This window comes from Paroedura picta, chromosome 7, assembly GCF_049243985.1.
Source record: "Paroedura picta isolate Pp20150507F chromosome 7, Ppicta_v3.0, whole genome shotgun sequence".
In the NCBI taxonomy this organism is placed as follows: Eukaryota; Metazoa; Chordata; class Lepidosauria; order Squamata; family Gekkonidae; genus Paroedura; species Paroedura picta.
The window spans coordinates 49627525-49654872 of NC_135375.1; the positions used below are offsets into that span (position 1 = coordinate 49627525).

At 42.8% G+C, this 27348-nt stretch overlaps 1 protein-coding gene across 1 annotated transcript in view; it reads left to right on the plus strand.

Annotated features, from left to right (window-relative positions):
* The first annotated feature begins 272 nt into the window (after positions 1-272).
* Positions 273-27348, plus strand: part of MAN2A1 (mannosidase alpha class 2A member 1) — an 82493-nt gene continuing 55417 nt past the window's right edge. The window contains exons 1-3 of the mRNA XM_077347755.1: positions 273-1041; positions 21660-21920; positions 24805-24949. Coding sequence (XP_077203870.1) covers positions 907-1041; positions 21660-21920; positions 24805-24949 — 541 coding nt within the window. The 5' untranslated portion in view covers positions 273-906. The remainder of the gene's footprint in view (positions 1042-21659; positions 21921-24804; positions 24950-27348) is intronic.

The window sequence follows — 27348 nt, forward strand, 5'->3', positions numbered from 1 at the left end:
TTACTTTCCAGGACACGCGCACAGGGCTGCCCTCGAAGCCGTTAAACAGAGAGGGGGGGGGGAGGGAGGGGGAACTCCTGGCCGACGCCCCTCCCCCACTACAGCTTCTCCAGGGAATGTCCCCCTCCCCCGCCGCGGCGCCTCGGGGCAGCCCCGCCTGCTCTAGCGCGCGTCCGTTCCAAAGGCCGCGCTCCTCGGGACCATCGCAGCCCGCCAGGAACGCGGCGCGCGAGAGCCTAACGGCAGCACGAACGGCCTTTCCAGGGCCAACCGCGGCGCGACTCGTCTCTCCCTGCCCGCGGCGGCGCTGTGTGGCAGCCGGGCGGCGTGTGGCGGCCAGGCGCCGCCTTCCCTGCGTGCGGGAGGCGGAGCGCGCAAGTCTCCGGCGCCAGCCGCAGCAGCGGCCGCTCTTGCTACTGCACCAGCGGGCCGGCTGGCCGACCGAGCGACCGGGGCTCCTCCGCGCTGCCCGCCAGAGCGCCGCGTGAGTGCCTCCGCCTGCCGCCAGGTCCGCTCTGCAGGGCGCTCGGCCAGCGGCTCAGGCACAGGCGCTCGCCCTCCGCGCCAGAGAAGCGAAAGTGGAGCCTGCTGAGTTCCCGGAAACTCGCGTCGACTCCTCCGCCGGGCGTCGGCTTCGGGTCTCGCTGTAGCGGGCTGGGGGCGGCTGTCTGTGCTGAGGCTGGAGGGAGGGGGGGAGGGGGCAGTAGCGCTGCCCCGGCCCCGCTTGGGCTGCCGGGGACCAGGAGAGACCTTCGCCCTTCCAGCCGAGCCCCGGTCAGGCGGTGGGGCCGGGACTCCTCGCGAGCGCGCCCAGAAGTTTAGTCGGAGCCGGAGCCGCGGCGGGGAGGGGAGCGGGGCGGGATCGCTGGCGGATCTTCGCCTTCCTCCTCCTCGGCTGGCGCGGCGATGAAGCTAAGCCGGCAGTTCACGGTCTTCGGCAGCGCGATCTTCTGCGTGGTGATCTTCTCGCTCTACTTGATGCTGGATCGGGGTCACTTGGACCACCCCAAGAGCCGCCACCGCGAGGGTTCCTTCCCCCAGGTGAGTGAAAAGGCGGGCGGACGCCCTGGCTGCGAGGCTCCTCGGCCCCCTTCCCGCGGTTAGTAGAAGGGGGATCTTGCAAGTACGGAAATGCAGACGCTGTAAGTGAGAATTGGACGCGGAAGCCGGCGGCGGACGGAGGAAGAGGACGTCGTCTTTTGGAGGCAGAAGGGGAAACTTGCTCTCTTGGAGCCACGACTGGGTCAGGAAGGGCGTACCATGCTTCCTTCCCTCCCCACAGCAGTCCGCTCCTGTCCATGCTTACTCGGATGCCTCCAGCACTGGTTTCTGATGGGACATGTCATGTTTTCAAGGAATTGTGCGAAGGATCGTAGCTTCGGTAGGGAGAGTTCTGCCTCCTGCTTGCCGTTAAAGGGAGGGGTGAGGTGGCTCCAGAATTCCTGGATTGGGTAGGGTTAGTGCAGGCCAGTTCTAGAGCAGGAGTCGAAAGTGAGACACAGCTTTGGAGGATATGGTGAAAACAGTGCCCAAGGGTGTGAGCTATGGTCTCACTGCTGAGGATCCCTAGCAGCCAGTTTCCTAAACATAGAATGTGTCTGAGATCTTTGAAACTGTGGTGTCCTATTGAAGTCATCACAGGAAATGTCATTGGGGCAAAAAATCCCAACTTCAATGGTAGGCTAATGGGGTCTGAACTTGCTGAGGCTAGGAGGGGAAAAAGATCTTGGGGTCATAGAAATCAACTAAATAAGTAAAATAAATAGTGGAGAGCTCAGTGATCCCGATGCGCTGCATCAGTGAAAAAGGCAAACTCTTATTAGGAATTTTTAGAAAAGGGGCTGAGATCAAAATGCCCCAGTATAGATGTATAGAGTGACCTCATTTGGAATATTGTGTACTGTTCTAGTCACTGTTTTTTTCAAAAGGACATTGCAAAACTGCATAAAGTGCAGAGGTGGTCAATCAAGATGATTAGGCAGTTGGATCACCTTCCCTATGAGGAAAGGCTGAAGAATCTAGGACTTTTTAGTTTAGAAAAGACACAACTAAGGAGGGCACATGATAGAGGTTTATAGAATTATACATGGGGTGAAGAGAACTAACAAGAGTTTTTTCTTCCTCTACCAAAACTCAAATGCGTCCAATGAAACAAATGGGTAGTAGATTCAGGACAGACAAAAACAAAATTTACTTTACACAGAGTCATTAAAATGTGGAATTTGTTGCTAGAAGATGTAGTGATGGCCATTGGAATAAACACCTTTAAAAGGGGATTAGATAGAGTCATGGAGAAAGTCTATCAATGGCTACTAGCTATGGCGACTCAAGGGAACCTCAACATTCAGAGGTACTAAACCTCTGAATCTCAGAGCCAGGAGGCAACATCAGGGGGAAGGCCTTGGCCTCTGTGCCCTGCTTTTGGCCATCCAGAGGAACTGGTTGTTCAACTCTATAAGACAGAATGCTGTACTAGATGGACTATTGGTCTGACCCAGCAGGGCTCTAATGTTCTTATGGATGCTGTGGGAATCCTTTCCATGTCAGCTGCTTCTTGGGAGCACATCCTGCCTTTTTCTTCACTTTCGACATGTGGGCATGTAGGAAAATTCCAATTTCCCAGTCTTACATTGAGTCTGTATGAGTGTTATGCAAAGTGTCTCATTGGCCATACTCTGTTCTGTTTGTTTCTTGTATTTATATTATGCACTTTATTTCAAGGATGGGGGAAAGCATAGCCTAGCCCTATTTTTACAATAGTTCTTTGTGGTAAGTTCAGTAGTATGGAATTATGAATGGGCCAAGGTCATAAAGTGAACTTTGCATCTAGATTTCCCTGTTTGCAGTTCAGTGCTGTAACTGTCTCCCTTCTTTTGCTAACATAGAAGTTAGAGCAATGTGAAAATGCTGGTCTTGTTCTTAACTCTTCATCTTCTGCCCAGCCTACTATTATGCATCTGAATTGGTTGAGGCATTTATTATTCCCTGATTCAAATGAACTCTTGCAATTGAGAATTACCTAGGTGCAAATCAAGAGATGGATGAGGGGAAGTTTGCTGAATGTTGCTTTCCCTTAGAGAAGTCATTGAAGACATGCTCAAGGTATGAGTTGTGTGAATGTAGAAGTGTGCATCTCAATTGAGTAAGGCTTTCATGGGGTAAACACCGTTCAACTTACTCTTGACAAGATGCAGTTTTAAGATGAAACTGAAGTTGAAACTAATGGTCAAGTTGTGCTGTTTTCATTGGGAAGAAAGAGGCTTCTCTTATACTATTTACTTTGGCAATGTTAATTCAAAATTCAGTCTCAGAACAAGTGAAAAATAAGTATGTATGTTGCAGAATTTGCTATATGAGATAAATCTTGCTTTCTTTCAAGTCTGAGGTTGTAGGTATTCTTCATTCCAGTGCTAGTGTCAGAATACACCAGTGTCAGAAACTCACTCCTTGGTGCTTTAATATGAACATTTTAAAAGTCATGGTCATTGGAGTGTGTGGAGAATGGGAATGATGAAAATGGCAAGCCTTTTCCAGTGAGGGTTGCTTCACAAAAAGCTGCTTTGGAAAGCTTTACTGTACAATGGATTACAGGTTAGTTATACAGCAAATTCTGTGTTTAGGGATTATAAGGAGAAGGATTGAAAATAAAAGGGCCTATACTCCAGTGCCCTTGCGTAGTATGGCATGGTGGCGTCTGAAATATTTTGTACAGTCCTAGGCACCTGATTTAAAAAGGGTGTCTTAAATCTGCAAAAGAACTGAAGAATGGAACAAAAAATAAGTTGATTGGAACAATTGCATTATGAGAGCTGGCTAAGTTTTTTATTTTTATTTCAGGAAAAAGGTAGCTAATGGGGGGGTATATAACAGGTTTATAAAACTGCAAGTGAGGATAGGGAGAACTCATTTCTCCTCTTGTACAGTAAAGGAACTCTGGGGTCCCTAAGGAATCTAGTGCCCATTCAGGATTACTTAGTGTTTCCTGCATATTTCATGAACTATCTTGTGGAACTCTGTGGAATATGTGGTGATGGGCACAAGCTGATGGGCTTGAGTGTCTGGAAAAGAGCAGCTACATGGATTCATAGAGGATAGGTTCATCAATGACTGCTACCTATAATTGGTAAATAGGACCACTATATGTGGTGGCTCTGTCTCTCTCAATGCCAGTTTCTGGAGGACAGCAGTATGGGGAGGCTTTGTCTTTTGTGCTCCCCACTTATGGGCCTTCTGGGCTATCTGGTTGGCCTCTATGCAGAAGCAGGATGGAGGTCTGAATGTTGTGTCTATGACTGTTTATGCACTGATGGTTTCATGCTGTGCTACAGGCTGGAGTTTTAGTCGTGGCAGGTTGCCCCACCTCTTCCTGCACCCACACAGGGGAGCATTTGGCCTGGTGCACCTCATCTGCCCCCCATTTGTGCTACTGCGCAGGAGCTGGAGCAGTGAAGTTCCCAGTGCATAAACGGTCTATGTGATCCAGCAGGGCTTCTCTGAGGTTGTTCCTGTCTATTGTGCATTAATGCCTGTGCTACTTGAGCTGTATTTTTGGAAAGCTTTGTAAAGATTAGTGTGATGACCCTGGCATTTATTGGAGAGGCCTTAACATGGGGATCACTTGGTAAATTGGATTATATGAGTGTTGAGCATCTTTTGTTCTGCTGCTGTGGCTAAATACACCCTAAACTCTCTACTACAATAAGGAGCTGAAGGAACAATTGAAACTCAGTATTTGGAGCTTCAGTTTAAATGTCAAACTGAGTTATCAAATTATAACTCCCAGTTTCTAATTTTACTGCCCATCTTCTTTCTGCAAAAGGATAATGTATTTTTAGCAGTTTGCTGAAAATGCATTAATGTATGGTGAGGTAAATGTAGAATCCTCTCAGATGAGAACACGTGGGCTGACTTAACCAAGGTTAGGTTTATTTAACACAAGAACATAACATTGCTGTCTGGGAAATAAAAGACAAAATGATATTTTGAGCTTAGGGAAAGAACTAAAACAAAGACAGACACATATTTATATCATAGCAAGAAGCAGCAGTTCCTAAGTTAGAAATCCAGAATCCTCTGTCTGTGATTTGCAGAGACACAGCATGGCTGAAATGTCCCACATTGTATACTTACAGGTGTGAATTAGCCCCAGTGCTCAGTGTGAACCAGAAGGTAGAACAATAGGCCCAGAGCAAGTTTGGGCTTGTTTTCACAGGCAATACATAGCTCTGTGTTTCAGTGCTGTCTGGGGTATCAGCTAATGTATATCACTTTGCCCGTTACAGACAGAACATGCTGGCCGAGGCAGATAGAGACTCTCAGAGAATTGTATTTAGCTGCTTAACTGGACAATTTTATGCAGTGTATTCCTAATTTCATATGACAGCGTATAAAGCAAAAGTTTATGAGTTTTACTACTCAAGACATACCTCATATTACAAGTTGTGAACTGAAAATAAGAATTCTCTGGTGACCTGAATATATTTAATACTTTGAGATATTGGCAACTGTGAAGAGAGAATACTGTGATTATGATTTGAAAATAGTGCACTATATAAGCCAAATTAAGAGTGTAAATAATATCATTTATTATAACAAGACAAGATGCTATTAAAATGTTTGAAAGTTGTAAGGATCTTTAGTGTCTCCCATAGTTGAAAAAAAGTTTTGTGCAATGTTTATCTTTTTTTTGAGGGGGGGGGGAGGTTCCTGTGTTGTGCCTTTTCATCTGATAATACATCTTGCTTTTAAACATTGGCCATTGTATTTGTAGAATAGTTTCCAGAATTCTGAATTTTTGTTAAACTAATATTAGTTACCTTAACAACTGTGTGACAATGTTAGGGCAATCAATATTAGTTTAACATGACTATAAGTTTCTAAGTATTGGTGTTTTGTAAATGTCATGTTCTTTGACTTTCACAACTTTTGGTTAATACTTGTTCCTAATAGAAAGTTGTATTTATTTCGGTATCTATTATATACAAGAGCATAACAAAGTTGCTGCTATTGTTATCAAAAGCACAGGTTTATTTGGATTTAGTTATAGAAAACAAAAGGCTCAGTCTGAATTAAGAAGTTTAGCAACTTTAAACTTTCGATTTACTTCAGTGAGGGGCAGTATATAAATCAAAGGAATAAATAAGTAAATAATTGTAACAGGTGCTAAGAGAGGAATACATTTAAAGCTATTTTTTGTGTATGTGGTATACTTTTAAAGACTATGTATTGCCCTTTCAAGTATACTTAGGAGCAACTGGGCAAGAGCTGCATTATGGGAACATTGATTTCTGTTCAACAGCAAGACTCATCTCATATCTCTTCAGTAAATGAAGTTCTTTTCAGATCAACCTGTATAACTGTGTATTCAGAATTATCACTGACTTCTTTATCATACTTGCCCCATATACTTGATGGCAAAGATATAATTATTCAGTCATTGGACTGCTAACCAGCACCATTACTCTGCATGGGGAGTATAGTCCACACAGTATTTTGCCCTTTGGGCTAATTGTACCTATGTACTAGAAAACCCTACTGCAGTCAGAGATTTAATATAATTTGTTCTTTGGTACATTTCATCAAGGAAAATCTCAGATTTTTTAAAGTGTTGTAATTTCAGAGTTCAGAATGTTCCACCTATGATATTCTAAATTGATATTGTGCAATGTAGGCCAGTACTTACCCTTAATGTTGATAGGAGTACTGAAGCACAATACAGTCTAATGGTGGAAATGAAATTTGAGTTGAGGGTCTCCTGGATTACCAGAAAGACACATCTGAATAGCCATATTCAGTGCTGTGATTTGGAACCATGTCCTTTCAGAATAGTTAAAAGTATGGCATATGTACATATTTTATTCTCTAAATAGTATATGGGATAACAAATGAGAACAATTTAGCTGCAGGTAGAAGCTGAACTTGAGTTCCACTTTGAAGTCCATGCATTTCCTGTGGGAAAACATGCATGTTACCTGGTTGCTGTAATAATTAAATAATTTTGGTTTGTAGTTAGTTGAAGTTTTATATAACGTAGGGGCATAGTCCACAGCCCTTCATAATACAGCCTAGAATGTGCAGAATACTGCCTCCCTCTTTGGCAGTTGGGGGAGGGGGTGTATTCATTTATATAATACTTCTCTATTTCTCTGTATGCTGCAAGGATACTAAGCAAGATCTCTTTGCTGAAGATCAGTACTATAATCCCATGCATACTCATTTGGAAGCATGTACCAATGAACAGTTTATCCTACTCCTAAGTAGACATCCCTAAGATTGAGTCCAAAGTGTCGAGACTTTTCCAGGAGCAGGGGGTACTATTTACTGGATAAAATGGTGTTTTCAATAAGTAGAGTATCCATAGAGACCCATTCTATTTGATCTGGTTGAGTCATCATAATTATCATAAATATATATATGTGTGTTTGTGTGTATATAGACACACACATAATTCAAGAACTGAATGTGTTGTAGAAGTCAGGTAGCCGAATAGCATAAAATCGGACAAGAATGGATTTTGTTTATGATGCTGATGACATACTGTGTGACAGTTATAGTACATGTATATAATTTATAATGCCTGCCAAAGTCAGATAATGCCCCCTTTTTGCATTGAAAAGCGTTCTATAATACAGTGTCTCATGATTTGGTATTAAATGATGGAATGTATATTTCAGCATGTATGTCTTCAGTTTTAATTTAAACTTAGTTATTTTAAAGATGAGATACGCACTTGGAATGTTTTGGAAAAAAATTATAAGTTGATCCTTAGCAGTCCTGTGCTAGGTGGATATGGACATGTTATGCTGCGTCCTGTTTTAGAAGTCATGTTGTAGAAGTGTAATAAAGAGCAACAGTTCTTGTCTGCATTACATATATTCCCTCTTCCAAATGAGGCAGCTGAGACAGAAGATAAACTTTTATAATATTGCCTTATTTTATGCCGAATGTGTATTGAAACCACAAGGTCTAATATTGTAGTATCTTTTTTCTTTTAAAAATGCAGTTCCATTCAAAAGGAAGTACTATCTTCCTTAGCCTCAGACCTGGTTACAGTGAGCATGGTGGCCTAAAAATAGTTTGACTGCTGCTCATCTGGCTTACCCCAGATCTGAGAAAGCTGTAGTGGAAATAGAATGCCAGCAATCTCCTTATTATATTTAGGAACATGCTTTGCTATAAGCAAAGTTGTTGGAAGCCTTTATTGAGCTTGAGCTTGAATTCTAAATTACCAGATACATTGCATTGTAGGTTTATCATTTCACTGTTGACTAGTTACATATAGGTCATATATTACATTAGTTAGAATAACAAAAATATATTAATGATGAATGTCTGGTTCTTCTTCTGCTTAGGAAAACAAATTGGTTGCCTTAAGAGTGAAGTTGTTAAAAAAGAACTGTTAAGTTTTAAAACAAAGCTGGGAACTACTTCAGTAAATCTGAACAGTTCTTCTGTTCAGCTTTTATCATGGAGTACTAAGGTTAGCCTACTGATTCACACTTAGGAAAAAAATGAAAAAGCAAAACAGTGTCAATTTTTTCAGTAGAAGGTGGTCAGTAGGATCGTTTCCGCATGATGGATTTGGTCGTAATCACCACCTGTTTACGCGTGGGCTTCCTGACGGAATTTGGCCCGCTTTGGGGCGGTCCAAAGCCTGGCCCACCTCAGGCCCTCAGTTGCCCTGAAGCAAGGGAATGCAGAAAAATCCGTGTTCCCTTTTTTGCTGCAGGCCACAACAGGGTGTATGTCAGGGCTGGGGTGTGTGTAAGTAGAAAATTAGAGCGTCCCCAGTCCTGCTTTCCCCATCTTCCTGAGACTGAAAGGTGCTCAAGCTGCACTGATGTTTAAAAAATTAAGAATGTTGCCGCTGCTCCACAGCGAGTTGGATTGAGGGTCTCCTGAAGCTCTGCGCAGTCTGTCCGGGCATGAGGCATTCCTGCCCTTCTATGTTCTGGCTGTGCTCTGCTTCCAACCTCTGGTGGAGGAGTACAACAAGAGAAGTGAGGGTGAATAGAATAGGGAAGGCAGCAGGGCTAGGCACCTAAGCCCCAGGAGAGGGGCAACAAGCTTTTTCTTTATTTTTAAACACTGTTGTTGTTGTTGTTGTTGTTATTATTTAATTTTTAGACTGCCCTTCTCCAATAGGTCTCAGGGCGGTTTACAACATAAACAGTTAAAACACAATAAAATCCCCATAAAACCCCCAATTAACATCAACAACAAATTACATAAACATATAAGCAGCGGTGGTCACAATTCTGATCTTAGTTACCTGACTTCCCCCCAAGTTCAGCCTGGTGGGGAGAATAATAATATTCAGAAGAGGGTGGCACCAATACAATAGATCTAACAATGATCTCTATGTTAGAGATCTCAATATTGGAGGGGATCCTCTGATGGATTAGTGGGAGAGCTGCCCTGGCCTCAACCATATGCCTGGCGGAAGAGCGCCGTCTTGCAGGCCCTGCGGAAAACTGGTAGATCCCACAGGGCCCTTAGCTCTTCTGGGAGCTCATTCCACCAGGTTGGGGCCAGGACTGAAAAGGCCCTGGCCCGGGTCGAGGCCAGGCGAACATCCTGTGGGCCCGGGACAAGCAGTAAATTCATACCCGCAGAGCGGAGTGCCCTGCGGGGGGCATAAGCAACCAAGCGGTCCCACAGGTAGACGGGACCCAGGCTGCGTATAGCCTTAAAGGTTATACCTTGAATACCTTGAATCTGATTTGGAAACAGACTGGTAACCAGTGCAGATGACGAAGCACCGGCTGAATGTGGGCCCTCAAAGGTGTTCTAGTGAGGACCCTGGCAGCTGCATTTTGGACCAGCTGTAACTTCCGAGTCAAAGACAAGGGAAGGCCCACATAGAGCGAGTTACAGAAGTCTAATCTGGAAGTGACCGTTGCATGGATCACTGTGGCCAGGTGTTCCAAGGACAGGTAGGGCACTAGTAGCCGAGCTTGGTGAAGATGGAAAAATGCCGTCCGAGCTACATTGGTGACCTGAGCCTCCATAGAGAGGGAGGCATCAAAGGTCACCCCCAAATTCCTGGCACCTGGTGCAGGTGTTAATTGCACCCCGTTCAGGCATGGGAGGCGCGCTTCCTGGTCCTGCCCTCTTCTGCCCAGCCACAGGACCTCCATCTTGGAGGGGTTGAGTTTCAGGCGACTCTGCCTGAGCCATCCAGCTACCGCTTCCAAACAGCTGGCAAATGTATCCGTGGTGGAGTCCGGCCGGCCGTCCATTAGGAAGTAGAGCTGGATGTCATCCGCATATTGTCGGCATCCCAGCCCATAGCCCCGGACCAGCTGGGCTAGAGGGCGCATATAGATGTTAAAAATTGCAAAAATGTTATTGCATTATTACACAATAACAGTATTAAAATGTTCACCATGGCTCCACAGCATGGTTCTGGGCCTCGCCAACCTGAAGCTGTTCCGTGGACTAGCAAGAGTCCCCCAATCCGACTGGCATAGCTTGAGTACCTTTCAGCCTCAAGAGGAAGTTGACCTCTGTGTGGTCTGTCCACTTGTGAGCTATTCCTGCCCACCTGCATTCCGGTGGTGCTTCTGGTGGTGCTTCTGGCCATTGGGCGAGCTTAATAGAGGCAGCAGCCAGGCAGGCTGCCTTTCTCTGTGCCACCACAACTCAGCATTTCCAACCTCCAGTGGAAGAGAGGGCAAATGTATTCAGGGGGAGAGCTAGGTGCCTGAGCTCTGAGTGAGGTGCGGCAAATTTAATTTTTTAAAAACATTGCTATTGTGTTTATTTTTTATGATAACACAATAACCCTGTTTGTAAAAACAACAAAGGAACTGGAGGGGGGATAGTCAAATGGGACAAAATGGCTCTGGAAGGTGATAGGGAGTTTATGACAATGATTGAAAAGCAAAAAAAAAAAAGAAAAAAGAAAAAAATGGAGGGAAATCCTGACTTCCAGTCCATCAGTGTTATAGAATCATAGAGTTGGAAGGGGCCATACAGGCCATCTAGTCCAACCCCCTGCTCAACGCAGGATCAGCCCAAAGCATCCTAAAATGTTGTTGTGTGAAAGTACAGATCCGGGGCAAGACGGAGTGAAGAGGGCCGAAACCTCCCCATGCGGTTTTGGGAAAAATCAGGACAGCTAGCCCCAGACCAAAACCCAGGTAGCAGTGTGGCATAACACCCTTCTGTGTGGTAGACATAGATAGAGTTGGAAGGGACCTCATGGGTCATCTAGTCCAACCCCCTGCACTACGCAGGACACTCACAACCCTATCGCTCATCCACTGTAACCTGCCACACCCTTAAGCCTTCACAGAATCAGCCTCTCCTTCAGATGGCTATCCAGCCTCTGCTTAAAAATTTCCAAAGATGGAGAACCCACCACCTCTTAAGGAAGCCTGTTCCACTGAGAAACTGCTTAACGTCTAGGAGGAACATAACTAGGCTGCTAGATCTATTACTTACCATTGCAAGGTTGATGTCTAAGCAGTCTTTTGCCCTTTATTAGCAAAAGGCATCTAAACATATTAAAAGGTACTCTTATTTTACATGGGTATTATTGGCTTCATGAACTATTTGATCACAATTGAGTAGGTGCTCATTTGACAACTTATACTCATCACCCCCTTTCTTGGTCATAGGGTAATGAGATGGCAGAGTTATTAGAATGTCATAGTGTGTTACATGAGCAAATTGGTATCCTCCAACCCCATTTTATGAACTAATGATTGTGTGGGAAGACCCACAAGAGAAAAAGCACATGGGTATATCACCCTTTCTGTGGTTATTGATTTCCCTTGCAAATGTAACATATATGGTTGTAGTTTTGGAGCATGGCTAGGGAGAAACAGGCCAGGAAGCATTTTCAGGGGAGAACTGACAAACAGGGAAAGGGTTAACTGCCTCCTTTCTATCAGGTGATTTTCTCATCCCTCCCTCCTTGGCTTTCATGTTGTCATGGTCAGGCCCGCGCCACTGGAGATGCTGCCGCTGCTGGAGCCCTACTTCAGTGAGGCTCTATCCATTTGCTCACCAGTTCCTGACTCCTGTTTTGACTCCTGGACTTCAGCTTCTGGTATTCAGACTTGACTCTTGACTTGCCTCCTCCAGTTTCTGACCTCAGCTTGTGTTTTGACTATTTTTCCATCTCACCCTCGGATCTCATCAGTTTCTTAATGTGGTTCTGGACCAGAATTGAAATTACAGTACAAATACACTTGATGTACAAAGGCTAAAATAGAAGAAAGATTCCAAACCATGAAAGTTTATAAAGCCCTCTGGACTCAGACTTGCTCGACTGATAATAAGATGTGGACTGGGCTGGAACTTGATATTTAGAGAGCGATTTGGTCTTCGCTTAACGGCCGAGGTTGTCAGAACTTGGTCTCCCCCATGGGTACACCCGAGTAAGGCAGCACACATGTTTTCTTTGTAATATATAATCAATCTCAAAGGGAGAAAGAGATGCACATTTTTGTCAGTCTTTCCCTTGTGTCTGCTGTCGTTACCTCTCAGGTAACCTGACCTGGTTAACCCAGGCAAGCCTGATCCTGTCAGATCTCAGAAGTTAAGCAGGATTGGCCCTGGTTAGCCCTTGAAAGGGCAACCTCCAAGGAATACCAGGGTCATGATGCAGGGGCAGGCAATGGCAAACCACCCCTGAACATCTCTTGGCCGACTGCCACACAATCATAGGATCTCTTGGCTACATTACAGATATAATATGATAAAGTTAACCTTTCAGCTTGACCTCTCTTTCAGATATGGGGATAAAGTGTGTGTGTGTGTGTGAGAGAGAACTATGTAAGTTTAGTACAACAAAAATTGAGTCCAATAGCACCTTTAAGACCAACAAAGTTTTATTCAAGGCATGAACTTTTAAGTGCAAGCAGTCTTCCTCAGAAAAAAATGGAACAGGGATCATGAGAGTACAAATACATAGAAAAAAGGTAAATTAATGGTAAATTAGTAAACTGTCATAATATCCAAGTTAAGCCATATTTTTCTATGTATTTGTACACTCATGCTCCTTGTTCCATTTTGTCTGAGGAAGAGTACTTGAAAGCTCACACATTGAATAAATCTTTGTTGGTCTTAAAGGCGCTATTGGATTCAAATTTTGTTGTGCTCCTTCAGACCAACATGGCTACCCACTTGAATCTATGTAAACTTAGTGACAGAGTACAATGTTTAGTCACTTCTAGGTGATGGGTGCTTGGAATTTTTGCACTTCAGTATATAGTTGACACTTAGTTAAAGATTAGCATATATCATAATGTTTGCAATACTGGTACTTTGCTCATCCAAGCAATAGCAGTTGAAAGGCTGATACCATGGTAAAATAAAGTTGCTTTGATTCTACAAAGTTGGTTCTGGATGGCTTTACTATTAATGCAGCTTCAGGAATTTTCCACTTTGAAAAACCTTTTCCAGACGTTCTTTTCTCAAAGGTAGAATGGCTTCCTTTTTCCCTGAAAGGAGATTCCTTAAATAGGTAAATGAATCTCTAGACTTTGTTAGCCTACAGGAAATGGACAATGTTAACATTTAATCATCATATTTTATAAAAGGCATTCTATATTTAGCCTATTAGAGCTCCATAATTACACATATTTCTCTAATTTTAGCACTATTTGAAAAGATTGCAATAGTGCATTGAAGTTCAAAAGATGAACTGGAAAGCTAATCACATTAGAGTTGTACAATTCTTAAAATTTTCCCATTAGCTAATACAGTATTATGCCTGAGGCATTAATAACACCAGTTCAGCTGATGTGGATGATAGAGTGTTAATACAGACCTGAGTTTCATTCCCTGTTTAGCCCTAGAGTCATTTTCTTTCAGCCTGGCTTATCTTGCTGGATTGTTTTGATTATCAAAGGCTATAACTCTGTATATACTAACTTAAGCTCATGCTAAATAAATACTATTTGAAGTATCATTGTATAAGATTATTTTCTAAATGTTTTTGAGTAAATTGATGAAGATCTTGAGGATAGGTACTTGGAAATGGAATGCTTTGATATATACTCCATATAGCTTAAGTCTTTTTCATAGATTGGCAAAATGTATAATTGTGCTGAGAGGTTTTTTTTTTAAATCTGTAGCTAGTGACCCTAATGCATACTTATTTGATTTGTAAGAGCATTATTAGTGAACTGAAACCTCACCTCTCCAAACTGATCAAACAATTCCTCACAAATTGTAAATGTGTACAAACCTGATTCTGTATTATTAGATGTACAATTATACCCGATGCGCGGGCGTGGTCTGCGCGGGCGCGGCCCGATGCCCTGCCGGTCCCCAGCCTCAGAAAGGTTGGGGACCACTGCCTTAGACTGCAAGGGGAACAAACCGGTCAGTCCTAGAGGAGATCAGCCTGGACTGCTCCTTAGAAGGCCAGAACCTGAAGATGAAACTCAAATACTTTGGCCTCCTCATGAAAAGGAAGGACTTCCTGGGGAAGAGCCTAATACTGGGAGTGATTGAGGGCAAAAGAACGGGACGACAGAGAATGAGGTGGCTGGATGGAGTCACTGAAGCAGTTGGTGCAAACTTAAATGGACTTCGGGGAATGGAAGAGGACAGGAAGGCCTGGAGGATCATTGTCCATGGGATCGCGATGGGTCGGACACGACTTCGCACCTAATAGCAACAACAACAACAATATTTAATACAAGGGGGAGTGCTAAATTTATGGGGGGAATTCCACTCCCTCTCTCATTGCCATCAAGCACAACTTCCTGGAAGTCCAGCCACAGTGGTAGTGAAGTCCATGAGCCACTGAGCCAATAGTAGCTACTGGGATCTATTGCTGCTGCCTCTGGGCTTCGAGTGGCTCCTGGCCTCTGCCACCACCACAGCCAGCTCTGCTAGCAACTCCTAGGCTTCACTGTCACATCTGAGCCTAGCATGGCTGCCACCATCGTCTCTGGCTACTGTGGCTACTTAGTACTTTAATTGATAATTGACTGATTAATTATTTGATTTATTACTCTGGCTGGTTTGTGGTGGGTTACAAGTAAGATTCCCACAATAAAAGTATAAAACCCCCATCCCGTTAAACATCGTCATCAGTGGCAGCAAAATCTCCTTGCAGGCCTCCTCCCAACCCATGTCTCAGGGAGATAAATGGGGAGTCAGCTTGTGGTTAAAACTGTAATGAGGAGGGCCCAAGATCTTAATGACTCTGGCCTCAACCAAATACCTGGCAGAAGAGCTCCACCTTGCAGGCCCTGCAGAACTGGGAAAAATCTTGCAAGTTACTCATCTCTTTCAGGATCTCATTTTACCAGGTTGGGGCCAGGGTCAAGAAGGCCCTGGCCCTAGTCAAGGCTGGGAACCACAAACAGATTTTTATCTACAGATCAAAGGTCCCTGCAAGGGGCATAAGATGATAAGCGGTCCCTCACATATATGGGGCCTAGACTGAGGATGGCTTTAAAGGTCACAATCAAAACCTTAAACTGGTCCAGGATGCAACTGGTAACCAATGAAGTTGCCTCAGCACTTTCTGGATGTGGGCCCTCCAGGATGTTCCTGTGAGGACCCTCGCAGTTGTATTCTGTACCAGCTGCAATTTCTGGGTCAATTGTACGGGAAGGCCCGCATAGAGCAAGTTATAGAAATCAAGCCTAAAGGTGACGGTTACATGGATCACTGTGGCTAGGTGCTCTGAGGACAAATAGGGGGCTAGTAGCCTCACCTGGTGTAAATGGAAAAATGCCTTGCGGGCTACTCTGCTGACCTGGGCCTCCATCTGCAACTGAGGCTGAGCTCAGCATGGCTGTCAGCATCTCCATGGCTGTGCCTGGTGTGGTTGCTGGCATCCTTGTTTCTCATTCAGTATTCTATTGCACATGTTGAGATAATACAATCCATTTGTGGGAGATTTAACCCCCCCCCCATGCTTTGACTTTGCTTATTTCAGATTTTTCTGCACACCTGCACCCCAAGTGTACAGAAAAATCTGCTTAGCCTCCATATGGCCCCAATCCATGGATTTACCTATCAGCAGATTGTAGCCACCTGCGGTTAACAGTATATAGATTAATAATAGTAATAGAATATAGATTAATAACTATTGTTTAATGTGTGTTTAAAGCACTGCACAAGGCAAAGAGGAGATATGTGGTTGTTAGTGCCAGTGTGATTCTTCACAAGCTACAAGGTGAATACCAGTGTTCTAAGGGCTCTCTGTATATTTGCAGAAAAGAAGCTCTAGGATTGCAAAACTCTGATTGCTGTTAGTAAGGATAATTTTTATATTTATTACACCCATTCCAGATGCTTTGCCATAACTAAAGCAGTAGAGGTGAAATGCCCATACATTGCCATGGAAGTTTCCCCCTTTTTATTTAGAGAGAATACAATGTCTAACTTTCCAATAAATTGTTTAGATTTTTAGCCTCCGACGTTTGGTTAAGATACCACCAGGGGGCATAGAACTACACTTCACTGCTTTGTCTTTCCAAAATTTCACTTTTCTCAATAGAATATCCATATTTCCCTTTGAAAACGTTGATTGTTGAAAGTGCCTTTACAGCCTTTGCCCTCAACATGGTCAGATGGAATGAGTGGTCCGATCGGGAAGTAGATGTCATTTAAACGGAAATGCATGCATGTTCTATCAGACAATACTTTTGAGTGCCCTAAACAAAGTATTTAAGCTGGTTATTAAACAATATAAAAGAAAGGTTGGAAACCATTTGCAATAGACTGCAACACCACCGGATCCCATTAGCAGAATATTAATTTAAAACAAAAGCCTTTTGAAGGGGAACCTGGAGGCTGTTGTGGACTCATTAGATGGGTTGCTATTCCTTTACCCACTTAATATAATCTTCTATTTATTTTTTTATAAAAATTTTATTTATTTTTACATCAGTAGGAAAAAAAGAAAGAAAAGTTGAAACAGTAATATAATCTAATACACTATAAATAGGCAAGCTTTAGAAAAAGCTTCTCCCATTTGATCATCCTGAATTCTTCTTGCCTTGGCCAGCTCTTTCAACCTTTCATTTTTCAATAGTAGAATGTTATTCTAAGTTTCTACAGTTAGAATTCTAGTGAGAATATATATGGTACGTTTGTGGAGTCAGCATTTAGTTGTGTGTACATTTGTATAATTTATATGTAAGTTGAATTCAGTGGGGGAAATCTTGGTTGAAAGTAGTATTGGTGGAATGCAAAGAAGAAATGTGAAATGTTGGCCTTTAACTACATATATATTTCTGAACAAGGACACAAGTGCAGATCAAAAAAATATATGCAATGCGAACATGTACAGAAAGGGGGGGTTTTTTTATACCCCCCCCTAAAAAAAACAGAGAAGTGATACTTTTGCAGGGCAATTTATCTTCAAAAGCTTAGGCAGAAGACCTGAAGTCTTTTATAGCTGGAGATGTGAGGGACCACAGCGCTTCAGTCTACAGACTGCTTGCTAAAATGTCTTAGAAGGTTGGGAATGGGTTTTAAACTGTTGCTGTTTGTCCATAGAATAGCACTTCAAGAGAAATCTGGTGAATCAGAATAACTTATTGGCTTAAAGAATTGACAAAACCATAACACTTACATTAACTAACATTTTATGCATTTACAGAGCTCAAAGCCAAAAGGTTATCACTTAGAATGGCTGATAGGATCAAAGCAAAAGTGATATGGTGTTTAAACATGCTTTGGTCTTTATTTTGCATGTGAATTTATATATTTTAAGGCTCCAGGCCTTTAGTAATATTTTTAGGTACATTAGGAAATGATTAACAGTTGCAGTCTGCCCTTGCCTAGAGCAGTGGTCCCCAACCCGCGGGCCGCGGCCTGGTGCCGGGCCGCGAAGGCCTTGGCGCCGGGCTGCGGCTCTCTCTCCCCGCCCCCGCCCCCGCCCCCCCGCAGTAAAAAACTTCCCAGGCCGCAAGCTTGTGGCCCGGGAAGCTTCTTACTGCGGGGAGGGGGGGGAGAGGGAATCAGGGCCGCGCCCGCATGCGCGGGCGGCCAGTTGCCCTGCCAGTCCCCAGCCTCAAAAAGGTTGGGGACCACTGGCCTAGAGGATATTCATCTCTGCTAGTGAATAGGCAAATGACTACATGCATGACTGAATCAATAGTTTGGGTTCAAGGGAGAAGAAAGAAACTTACTTTTACATCATAATTTTAATCATTTGATCTTCGCTTGCCTCTGGCTTAACTGAAAGTGTGCTGCCAAGAATTAGCTGCTTAGTTCAAATCAACATATTAAATTTCAATCTTCATTGTCTCTTTAGGGTTACTAGAACATGATAGCCCAAGTAGTACAATTCCCTGTAAGTTGTGGACATTATAAAGCAAAGCCAGCTGTGTCAGAAGTATCACTGTCAGAACTAAAATATTTTATTCATTTGGAAAATGTATATGTATTTGAGAAACCCTTCCAGGGCCATCAAGAAACCAATTTTTGTTTTGTATACCTCTTGTTGTGAATAACTGAGTTATTGGGATGATGGCCAAAAGGGATTCCTTTTTCCTCTCTGCCCCCAATTAGGTGTTTGGGCTACAATCTCATTTCTATAACATAAACTGAGCACATGTTTACCCAGTTAGTGTGAGGGTAGTTGAAAGTATCCCAGTATCATAACATTACTGATTTAGTCATCTCCGTTATTTCCTTCTCTATTCTCAGTTCCTCCTCTACGGTTTATAGTGGGTGACAGTAGACTACCACCCTTAAGTAACCCTTACTGGCTAGTATTTCCACCCATATAACTTCTATACCATCTTTGATATACAATACAATATCTCCCCCAACTAGTCTCTCACCGTCCCTGTCCTACTTACATCTGAGGATAGAATCATAGAATCATAGAGTTGGAAGGGGCCATACAGGCCATCTAGTCCAACCCCCTGCTCAACGCAGGATTAGCCCTAAGCATCCTAAAGCATCCAAGAAAAGTGTGTATCCAACCTTTGCTTGAAGACTTCCAGTGAGGGGGAGCTCACCACCTCCTTAGGCAGCCTATTCCACTGCTGAACTACTCTGACTGTGAAAAACTTTTTCCTGATATCTAGCCTATATCGTTGTACTTGAAGTTTAAACCCATTACTGCGTGTCCTCTCCTCTGCAGCCAGCAGAAACAGCATCCTGCCCTCCTCCAAGTAACAACCTTTCAAATACTTAAAGAGGGCTATCATGTCCCCTCTCAACCTCCTTTTCTCCAGGCTGAACATTCCCAAGTCCCTCAACCTATCTTCATAGGGCTTGGTCCCTTGGCCCCAGATCATCTTCATCGCTCTCCTCTGTACCCTTTCAATTTTATCTACGTCCTTCTTGAAGTGAGGCCTCCAGAACTGCAAATAGTACTCCAGGTGTGGTCTGACCAGTGCCGTATACAATGGGACTATGACATCTTGTGATTTTGATGTGATGCCCCTGTTGATACAGCCCAAAATGGCATTTGCCTTTTTTACCGCTGCATCACACTGCCTGCTCATGTTTAGTTTACAATCCACAAGTACCCCAAGGTCTCGTTCACACACGGTGCTACCTAGAAGCGTATCCCCCATCCAGTAGGCATGCTTTTCATTTTTCTGACCCAGATGCAGAACTTTACACTTATCTTTATTAAATTGCATCTTGTTCTCATTTGCCCATTTTTCCATTGTGTTCAGATCTCGTTGAACTCTGTCTCCATCTTCCGGAATATTTGCCAGTCCTCCCAATTTGTTGTCATCTGCAAACTTGATGAATAGTCCCTCCACCCCCTCATCTAGATCATTAATAAATATGTTAAAACGTACCGGGCCGAGCACCGAGCCCTGAGGTACCCCGCTACTCACCTCTCTCCAGTCTGATGAAACACCATTGACAACAACTCTTTGAGTGCGGTTCTCTAACCAATTCCCTATCCACCTATCTGAAAATCCAGATTGCAGTCCTTCAACTTATCCATCAGAACATCATGGGGAACCTTGTCAAAAGCTTTACTAAAATCCAAGTAAATGACATCAACCGAATTTCCCCGATCCAGCAATACAGTTATCCAGGATAACTGTATCCCACAGATTTTCATCATTCTACTGTGTTTCTGAGAAACCTAGTATATCTAAATTGTTCTTTAGCAGTAGGCAATCCAGCTCTCTCATCTTGGCCCAAAGACTCCTAGCATTGGCATATGGACACCTGTAACATATTTCCCTTTCCAGCAACCCTCAACTTCTTTGTCGCTATCCTACCCTTACTCCCAGGTTCTTTTAAGGTCTTATTAATATTGTGTGTTTACACAGTTGTCCCTTTGGATTGCCTTGTCCAGCCCCTCAGTCTATAAACTGTTCGCAAGAATGTCTAAGAAGGTTGGGAATGGTTTTCAGACTGTTGCTGTTTGTCCATACAAGATCACTTCAAAAGATGTAGTCTAGTGAATCATGCTTTGAAGCTTTTGTCAGCTTTCACCCAGAATTCATTTAAAAGCCATCTATTTGATATTCGTATTGTGCTTATATCCACTTACACAACTACATTCAATGCTACAGTCATGAAAAGCAAGGATACAACATAGGTAGAAGTATTACTTTTCCAGGTACAAAATACTGTTTTTAAATGCCTGAAAGCTATAGCACACATTTATAACAAATGTACTAACTTGAAAGAAGCGTAGAATGTGCTCAGTAAACCAGAAAAGAGAAGTGTGTTTTGCTGAGCAGAAAAGCGATTCTGTGGATGAGCCCTAATCAGTTGAAGTTATCCTTTGGTGGTTCTGCTTTTTACAGTCGTGTGACATGACATACATGTTTTGAATTAAGTATGTATCTAGACCAAAATTCTACAGTAGTTAGGCAAACCCTGAGGACAGCTTTATGAAAGGCTATTAATTTCAGAGTTTGAGATTCCATTTCAAAATGTGTCATTTCTTAATGTAAAGTAATTTTCTTGTTAATGATGTACTTGTACAGTGGGTTATCCTAATAATAGTACTTTGAATGGGGGCTGTGTTTAACAGTGAAACAAGTTTCTGGATAAGCATGTTGTTTAAACTATGTTGGCCAAACATTGAAAAGATAACATTGAAAAGGCTTATCTTTATCTTGAGTGTGCTTTTCTTCTGTTTTTACTGTTCTGAAGAAGTTTAATTTGAATTATAGGAAATAAATGTACATGAATTCTATTTTTATTGAGAGTGAGCATGGTGTAGTGGTTAAGGGGGGGGGTTAATCTGGAGAACCAGGTTTGATTCCTCCCTTCTCCACAGACAGCCATCTGGGTGACCTTGGGCTAGTCATAATGCTCTTAGGGCTGTTATCACAGAGCAATTCTCTCAGCTGTCTTAGTCCCACCTACCTTATGGAGTGCCTGTTGTGGGAGAGGAAGGGAAAGGTGTTTGTAAGCATCTTTTGGACTTTGGGTAGTGAAAGGATATAAAAAAAAAGCTCCTCCTCCTCCTATTTCAGCATTCCCCACCCCCACCCTGGGAAAATTTTGCATTTGCAAATAGTTATGAGTTGTGCGTTTAGTTTTCTTTCTATTTAACATATTCATAAACCCTTTTTTTCAATGAACTGCTTCAAAATTCTATGTTGGAACATATTTTGTAAGCCTTCTTGGATACATTTTCTAGAACAATGAAATGTAAATAAATACTTTAAATATTTGACATTCATATATGTATTCAGAGTAGATTGAATGTGAACTAATGATGCACATCTCAACAGGGTCAGCTTTCCATATTGCAAGAGAAAATAGATCACTTGGAGCGCTTGCTAGCGGAAAATAATGAAATTATTTCAAACATTAGAGATTCTGTGATCAATTTGAGTGAATCTGTCAAGGATGGACAACGTACCCCAGAAATTATAAACTTCAATCAAGGAAATTTCTCAGAGCTATCACCTCTAGCCCCTATGTACATCTCAGTAGATCCTGAAGATTGCAAGTTTCCTTTAATAAGTGGAAGCCACACTTCAAATGTACAGGTAAGTGCTGTGAATTTTCAAGAAATGCAGAGATTTCCTTCATACTTCATGTAAATAATGTCTAACAGTAGATTTTCAACCCAGTTAAGGTGGTTGATTTGCATGTTCCTCTGAGGAAGTTAATCAAACATACTTGTAAGCAAGTAGGTATTCCAGTAAAAGGTGATCATATATTTGTGCAAATATAGTAGAAATAGCTTGCACATTACAGCCAGGGTTATACTGTAGAGCATGACTGTGTTTTAAAGATCTTTTAGTTTTGTCTTCTTCATTCCATATAGATTAAGGATACATAACTGGTTCATGTTGCTGGCACCTCCAATAAATTAGATGTCATATCTCGTTACTGTGTGTGGCATTACATGGTTATAGCATTATTTAGCAGTGTGGTGAAACACTGATTTTATTTAAAGATGGATCTCATTAAAAACAAAAAATGTCAATGTACAGTTCTGTCATCTATGTTAATCTCAATGTGTATGCTTAAAATATTGAAATGGAAATATTGAACTAGACTGCTTCAGAACACCATTGATTGTCACCAACAGCACACAATTTAAACCACATTAACAGATGAGTGACCTGCAGCCTCTCCTGGATAAGAGTATTTCTATTTCATATAGTTTGAGAGGCAGATCTTCCCATGCTTGCAGGCAGCCCCCCCCCCCCCAATCCTAACCAACAAAAAAGAGAGGGAGGAAAAACTGAGGCCAAAAATTGAATTAAGAACCGAAAGGTAAAATAAATAACAAATTGAGGGTCTGATGATTCAGAAACTGCACCTAGAACATTAAAATAAATTATTATATGAATACATCTCATTTTTCAAAATTATTAAAAGCAGTTTATAAGCCCAAAAGGACACATCAGAATACAAATATGCAATTATCTCAGACATGGATCATATACAACTGTGACCAACTTAAAACAGCTTCTTGCTAACAGCCATTGATCACCCAAACCAAATTCTGCAACAGACCTGGATGTCTACTTTGTTCCCATATATACTGGTGCCATATGGGACCTAATAATATCAGCTACACCGGGGGTATACAGCCCGCTACCGGTCCGCGAAGGCCTCGGTGACGGGTCGTGACGCCTGCCTCCCCCCCTGCAGCGAGAAGCTCACCAGGCCATGAGAGAAGCGGCCACCAAAGTAGCCGCTTCACTTGCGGCCCAGCTAGCTTTTTGCTGTGTGTGGGGGAAAGAGGTAGGCGCTACCGCTGGCACGCCGGCAGGCACAAACGCACATGTGTGGAGTTGCCGTGCATGCACATTAGCACCCTCTGGTGGTGAAAACGTGCATGCGCGGCAGCTCCGCGCATACTCATTTTCGCCACCAGGGGGCGCTAACGCGCATGCACGGTGCCTGGGCCGCCGGCTCTTCACCACCCCCGGAGGTGGTCCTCAACCTTAAAAGGTTGGGGACCGCTAAGCTACACCATCCCACACTGGGATGACAGTACATGTCAGCCTGGCTTAAACAGAGACTTGGATTTCCTCAGATGCCAGGGTTACCAGCTCTGGGCTGGGAAATACCTGGAGATTTTGGGAGTGGAGCAGGGAGTGACCTCTGGGTTGTATAATGCTATGGAGTCTACCCTCCAAAGTAACCATTTTCTCCAGCTGATCTCTTTAGTCTGGAGATGACTTGTAATTTTGGAGGATCCTCAGGCCCCACCAGGAGGCTGGCATCCCTAGATCTGCTCCTTCCCTCTCTTGCATACAGTTGATGGATTTGAGCAAATCCAGTGGTACCTTCAAGACCAACAAAGTTTTATTCAGGTATGAGCTTTCATGTGCATGCAGACTTCCTCAGATACAATTGGTTTGTCTCTTTGTTCTGTGCCCTCTTGATCTTCCAGATATTTTTGCTGCCAGCCTTATGTTGTTTTTAAAATCAGTTCGCTTTTCACCCATGTTGATGACTAGTGGTCATTCTTGTTTCTCGGATGTCAGGAGGAAGGAGGTGGTTGTGCTAATTTTCATTAGCCTCAGATTTTGTTTATTGTTCTTTATCAGTTGAGTTGTATTCTTTTGAGATAGTCATCCAAAGAACCACCCTAGTGGACAGACAGCATTGGAATAGGTGTATAATTGGAGACAGCTAATTTTGAGATTTACACTTAAAAGACTCAGTGTAATTTATATCAAGTCTTGACCCCCAACAAATATCGCCATAAGATATCCCAGTCCAGTGTTTTTTCCCTATCTATCTGACAGAGTGGGCTGTAACTCATGAAAGCTTGTACGGAAATAAAAGTTGTTAGTCTTTGAGGTGCCATTGACCCTCTGTTTTACTATTCTCTTCTGTCTAGACAGATCTGTCTCTCCTCTGCCATTCCTTCCTCCTCAATACTTAGCATTGCTACATTAACAAGTCTGTCACCTGTTTTCCTAGCTTTTTAAAACTCCAGTTGCCTGTTTCCTTTTGTCTGCTCTGGCCTTGACTGTCAGTTCCTATTTGGAAAATATCTGGAGATTTAGGGGTAGATGTGTATTGCACATGCTCGGCCTTGTCCCCCCCCCCCCCCCCGCAAAAAGTAGCTTGCCGGGCCACAAGCTAATCGGCCGCTTTTGTGTCCGATTTGCTTGCAGCCTGGGAAGTTTCTTACTGCGGGGGGGGGGGGGGAGAGGAAGCCGCGGCCCGGTGCCAGGGTCTTTGCGGCCCGGTGGTTGGGGACTACCACTCTAGTCTACCATTCCCCGAAGTCCATTTACCACTTAACAATTAACAAATTAAACTTAACAATTATGCCAGTATAAATCCAGTATTTTATAGCATCTGTTGGCACTACCTTACTTGCTACTTAATGAAAGTACAGAATCATGTACATCATCTGATTTGTGAGCTCTTGTTGCCTGTTTCTTCTGTCCATTTTAGATGCCAGAAGTCTATGATATTCTTCCTTTTGATAATCCAGATGGTGGAGTTTGGAAGCAAGGATTTGACATCACGTATGATGAACATGAATGGGATAATGAGCCACTTCAAGTTTTTGTTCTGCCCCACTCACATAATGATCCAGGTAAAATAACATTTCAAAGGGATTTGAAAATATCCCATTTGTTATCATTTTAGAAAACAGGGATCACTTTCAGGTGCTAAGCTCTTGCCTATCTTCCTTCATTGCTAGTGCATTCATTCTCTGTATGATAATCTTAACATTTCTTATAAGAAACACCTTATTATTTTGAATCCTTCTGTCTCACTTCTTTAAAAAATGTAGGTCTTCATGGGCCTTTCTGCTCTGTCCACATTACTTGACTTCAACAGTGCTGAAACATCTAGCGGTCCCAAGAATGCGGTTATTTGGAGCATACAATTCTGTTTTTAATTACAAACAATTATTTGTTAATAATATTTCAGTCTTTTTTATTTCCCACTCATCTCATTGACAGAATGCATAGTTACATTGTTATTTCTTTGTTTTCTGTCCATTTCTGATTACACTTTATGAGTTTGTACGCCTCACTCAAGGAAACTCCCTAGCAAATTTCAAATAGGATAAAGAAATCCCAAGACAATCATTTTTTCTTTTACTTGCAGAGTCAGATGTTTGGCAACCATTGAAGGCATTGAGGGATCACACAGGGAAAAAAAAGCCTTTTTAATCCAAAAATGTCAGATCAAATAGTAGGATCACATAGCAGGCATAAGAAGGGTGTTGGGTATTCAGAAAGGGGAACATTATTCTGGATGTATCTCTTTGGATATCTAGGGCCATTCCGCACTCAGAAAATGTAGTTAAAAGGGTTATCTCTTGCAGATGCTTTTTTTTTTGACATTTTACACCACATTGTCAGCATCCAGCGTTCCAGCAGCAAACTGACAGCTAAATCCTCCATTATAAAGAGGTAGTTGGGGAATGGCATAAAGTGAATTCCCCCAACTAAGTTGCACAAGCGGGAGGAGAGCAACCAGCAACCATTAGCAAAATAGCTGTGTGTAACCAAAGTGGGCCAGAAGTAGTGTGATCTCCATCTCCAGCGCCTGCTCGTGCCCACCTCTCTTTTCCTTCTCCCTGGAATGAGGCTTTTTTTTTTTTTGGTAACAAGCTGCCTGGAGCAATGAATACACATTGCTTGAATTTGGCAGAGAGAAAAAAATTCCACCCACCAGTTGGTGCACAAAGCATGCCTCTCAACCCCCTCTCCCCCCAAAAAATTAGGAAAATAATGACTTCTGTTTATCTTCATCAAGTATCTTAATTCCAAAATTGGGTGACATTAAACTATGCATTAGGTATCTATGATTATATGCATAGGCATAGCAATGGAGAACTTTTACTTAAAAAAAAAAGATAATGCTTGCCCTTTAAAGCAGGGAGAAAGGTGATTGGCTGGCTGCCATGATTGACAGGCGGGGGGAGACTTGCGGGTATAGCGAGTCCCTCTCCTTCGCCATTTTAATCAGCCGTGTGGAGTGCCATGAAGTGGGAGAAAGCATGAGGAGGCAAGAGTGCGAGGAGGTGAGAAATGGCGGGGGGCACAATTTTTTATAGCATTAAGCAATTGCGCTAGCTTAACACTATGTTCTTAGATGTGCGGAATGGCCCCTAGTCTCTTCCAGTAAAAATGATGAGCAGATTGTCAAGGGAGAATCCTGAATGGATTAAAAACAAAACTCTACCAGAAAGAGTTGCTCAGTGGTCAGCGTAAGAAAGACATGTAGTGAAGGCAGATAGCTTTGTGGGCAGGGCAGAGATGAGACTGGTTTTCATTACTGGGAATGGGACTGAATGAGACTTGCAGAGTTAAATCTCCCCTTTTATTTCTATATAGTTCTAATCTGAACCATGAGATTTGTCATGTCTGTTTTGGCCTTCAGAGAGAGTGTAGATGTAGCACACAGTTTTACCCTAAAGGGAATCCTGGAGCTTCACAGTAGTGAAATAGCAACACTGCTTCCTATACTACGATAAACCAAAAATCAATCACACTGTCAGTCACAGGGTAACAGTGCTGCTTGCAAAGCAGCAGAAGAAATCTGTAAACACAGGGTCTTTGGGAGTAGCACTGGCAGAAACACAATAACTGGGATAGCTGCTGCTCATATAGTAGCTGTCTAGTTGTCAGTGTAAAAATGTAACAGAAAACAAGGCTTCATTGCAAGATCTCTTTAATCTCCTGACTGGGAAGGTTTCTCATTAGTTTCATTTTCATAATTTCTTGGAAGAATCAGAACTCTTTAAACTGGGAACCCATGTATAAGTGAAAATGAAAAAATATTTGTTGTTTCCCTATTTATAATATATTCATTTTTAATCACAACACGGATTATTTTGTTGCACATTTTTCCATTGTCAAAAATTAGTGCACATCGCTAGTTAGCATTACCTGCAGACTTTTTCTGGGAAATGTTAAAATGCAACTTAAGGTGTATGTATGTTTTAAAAGAAGAAGAGGATGACAGAGAATGAGGTTG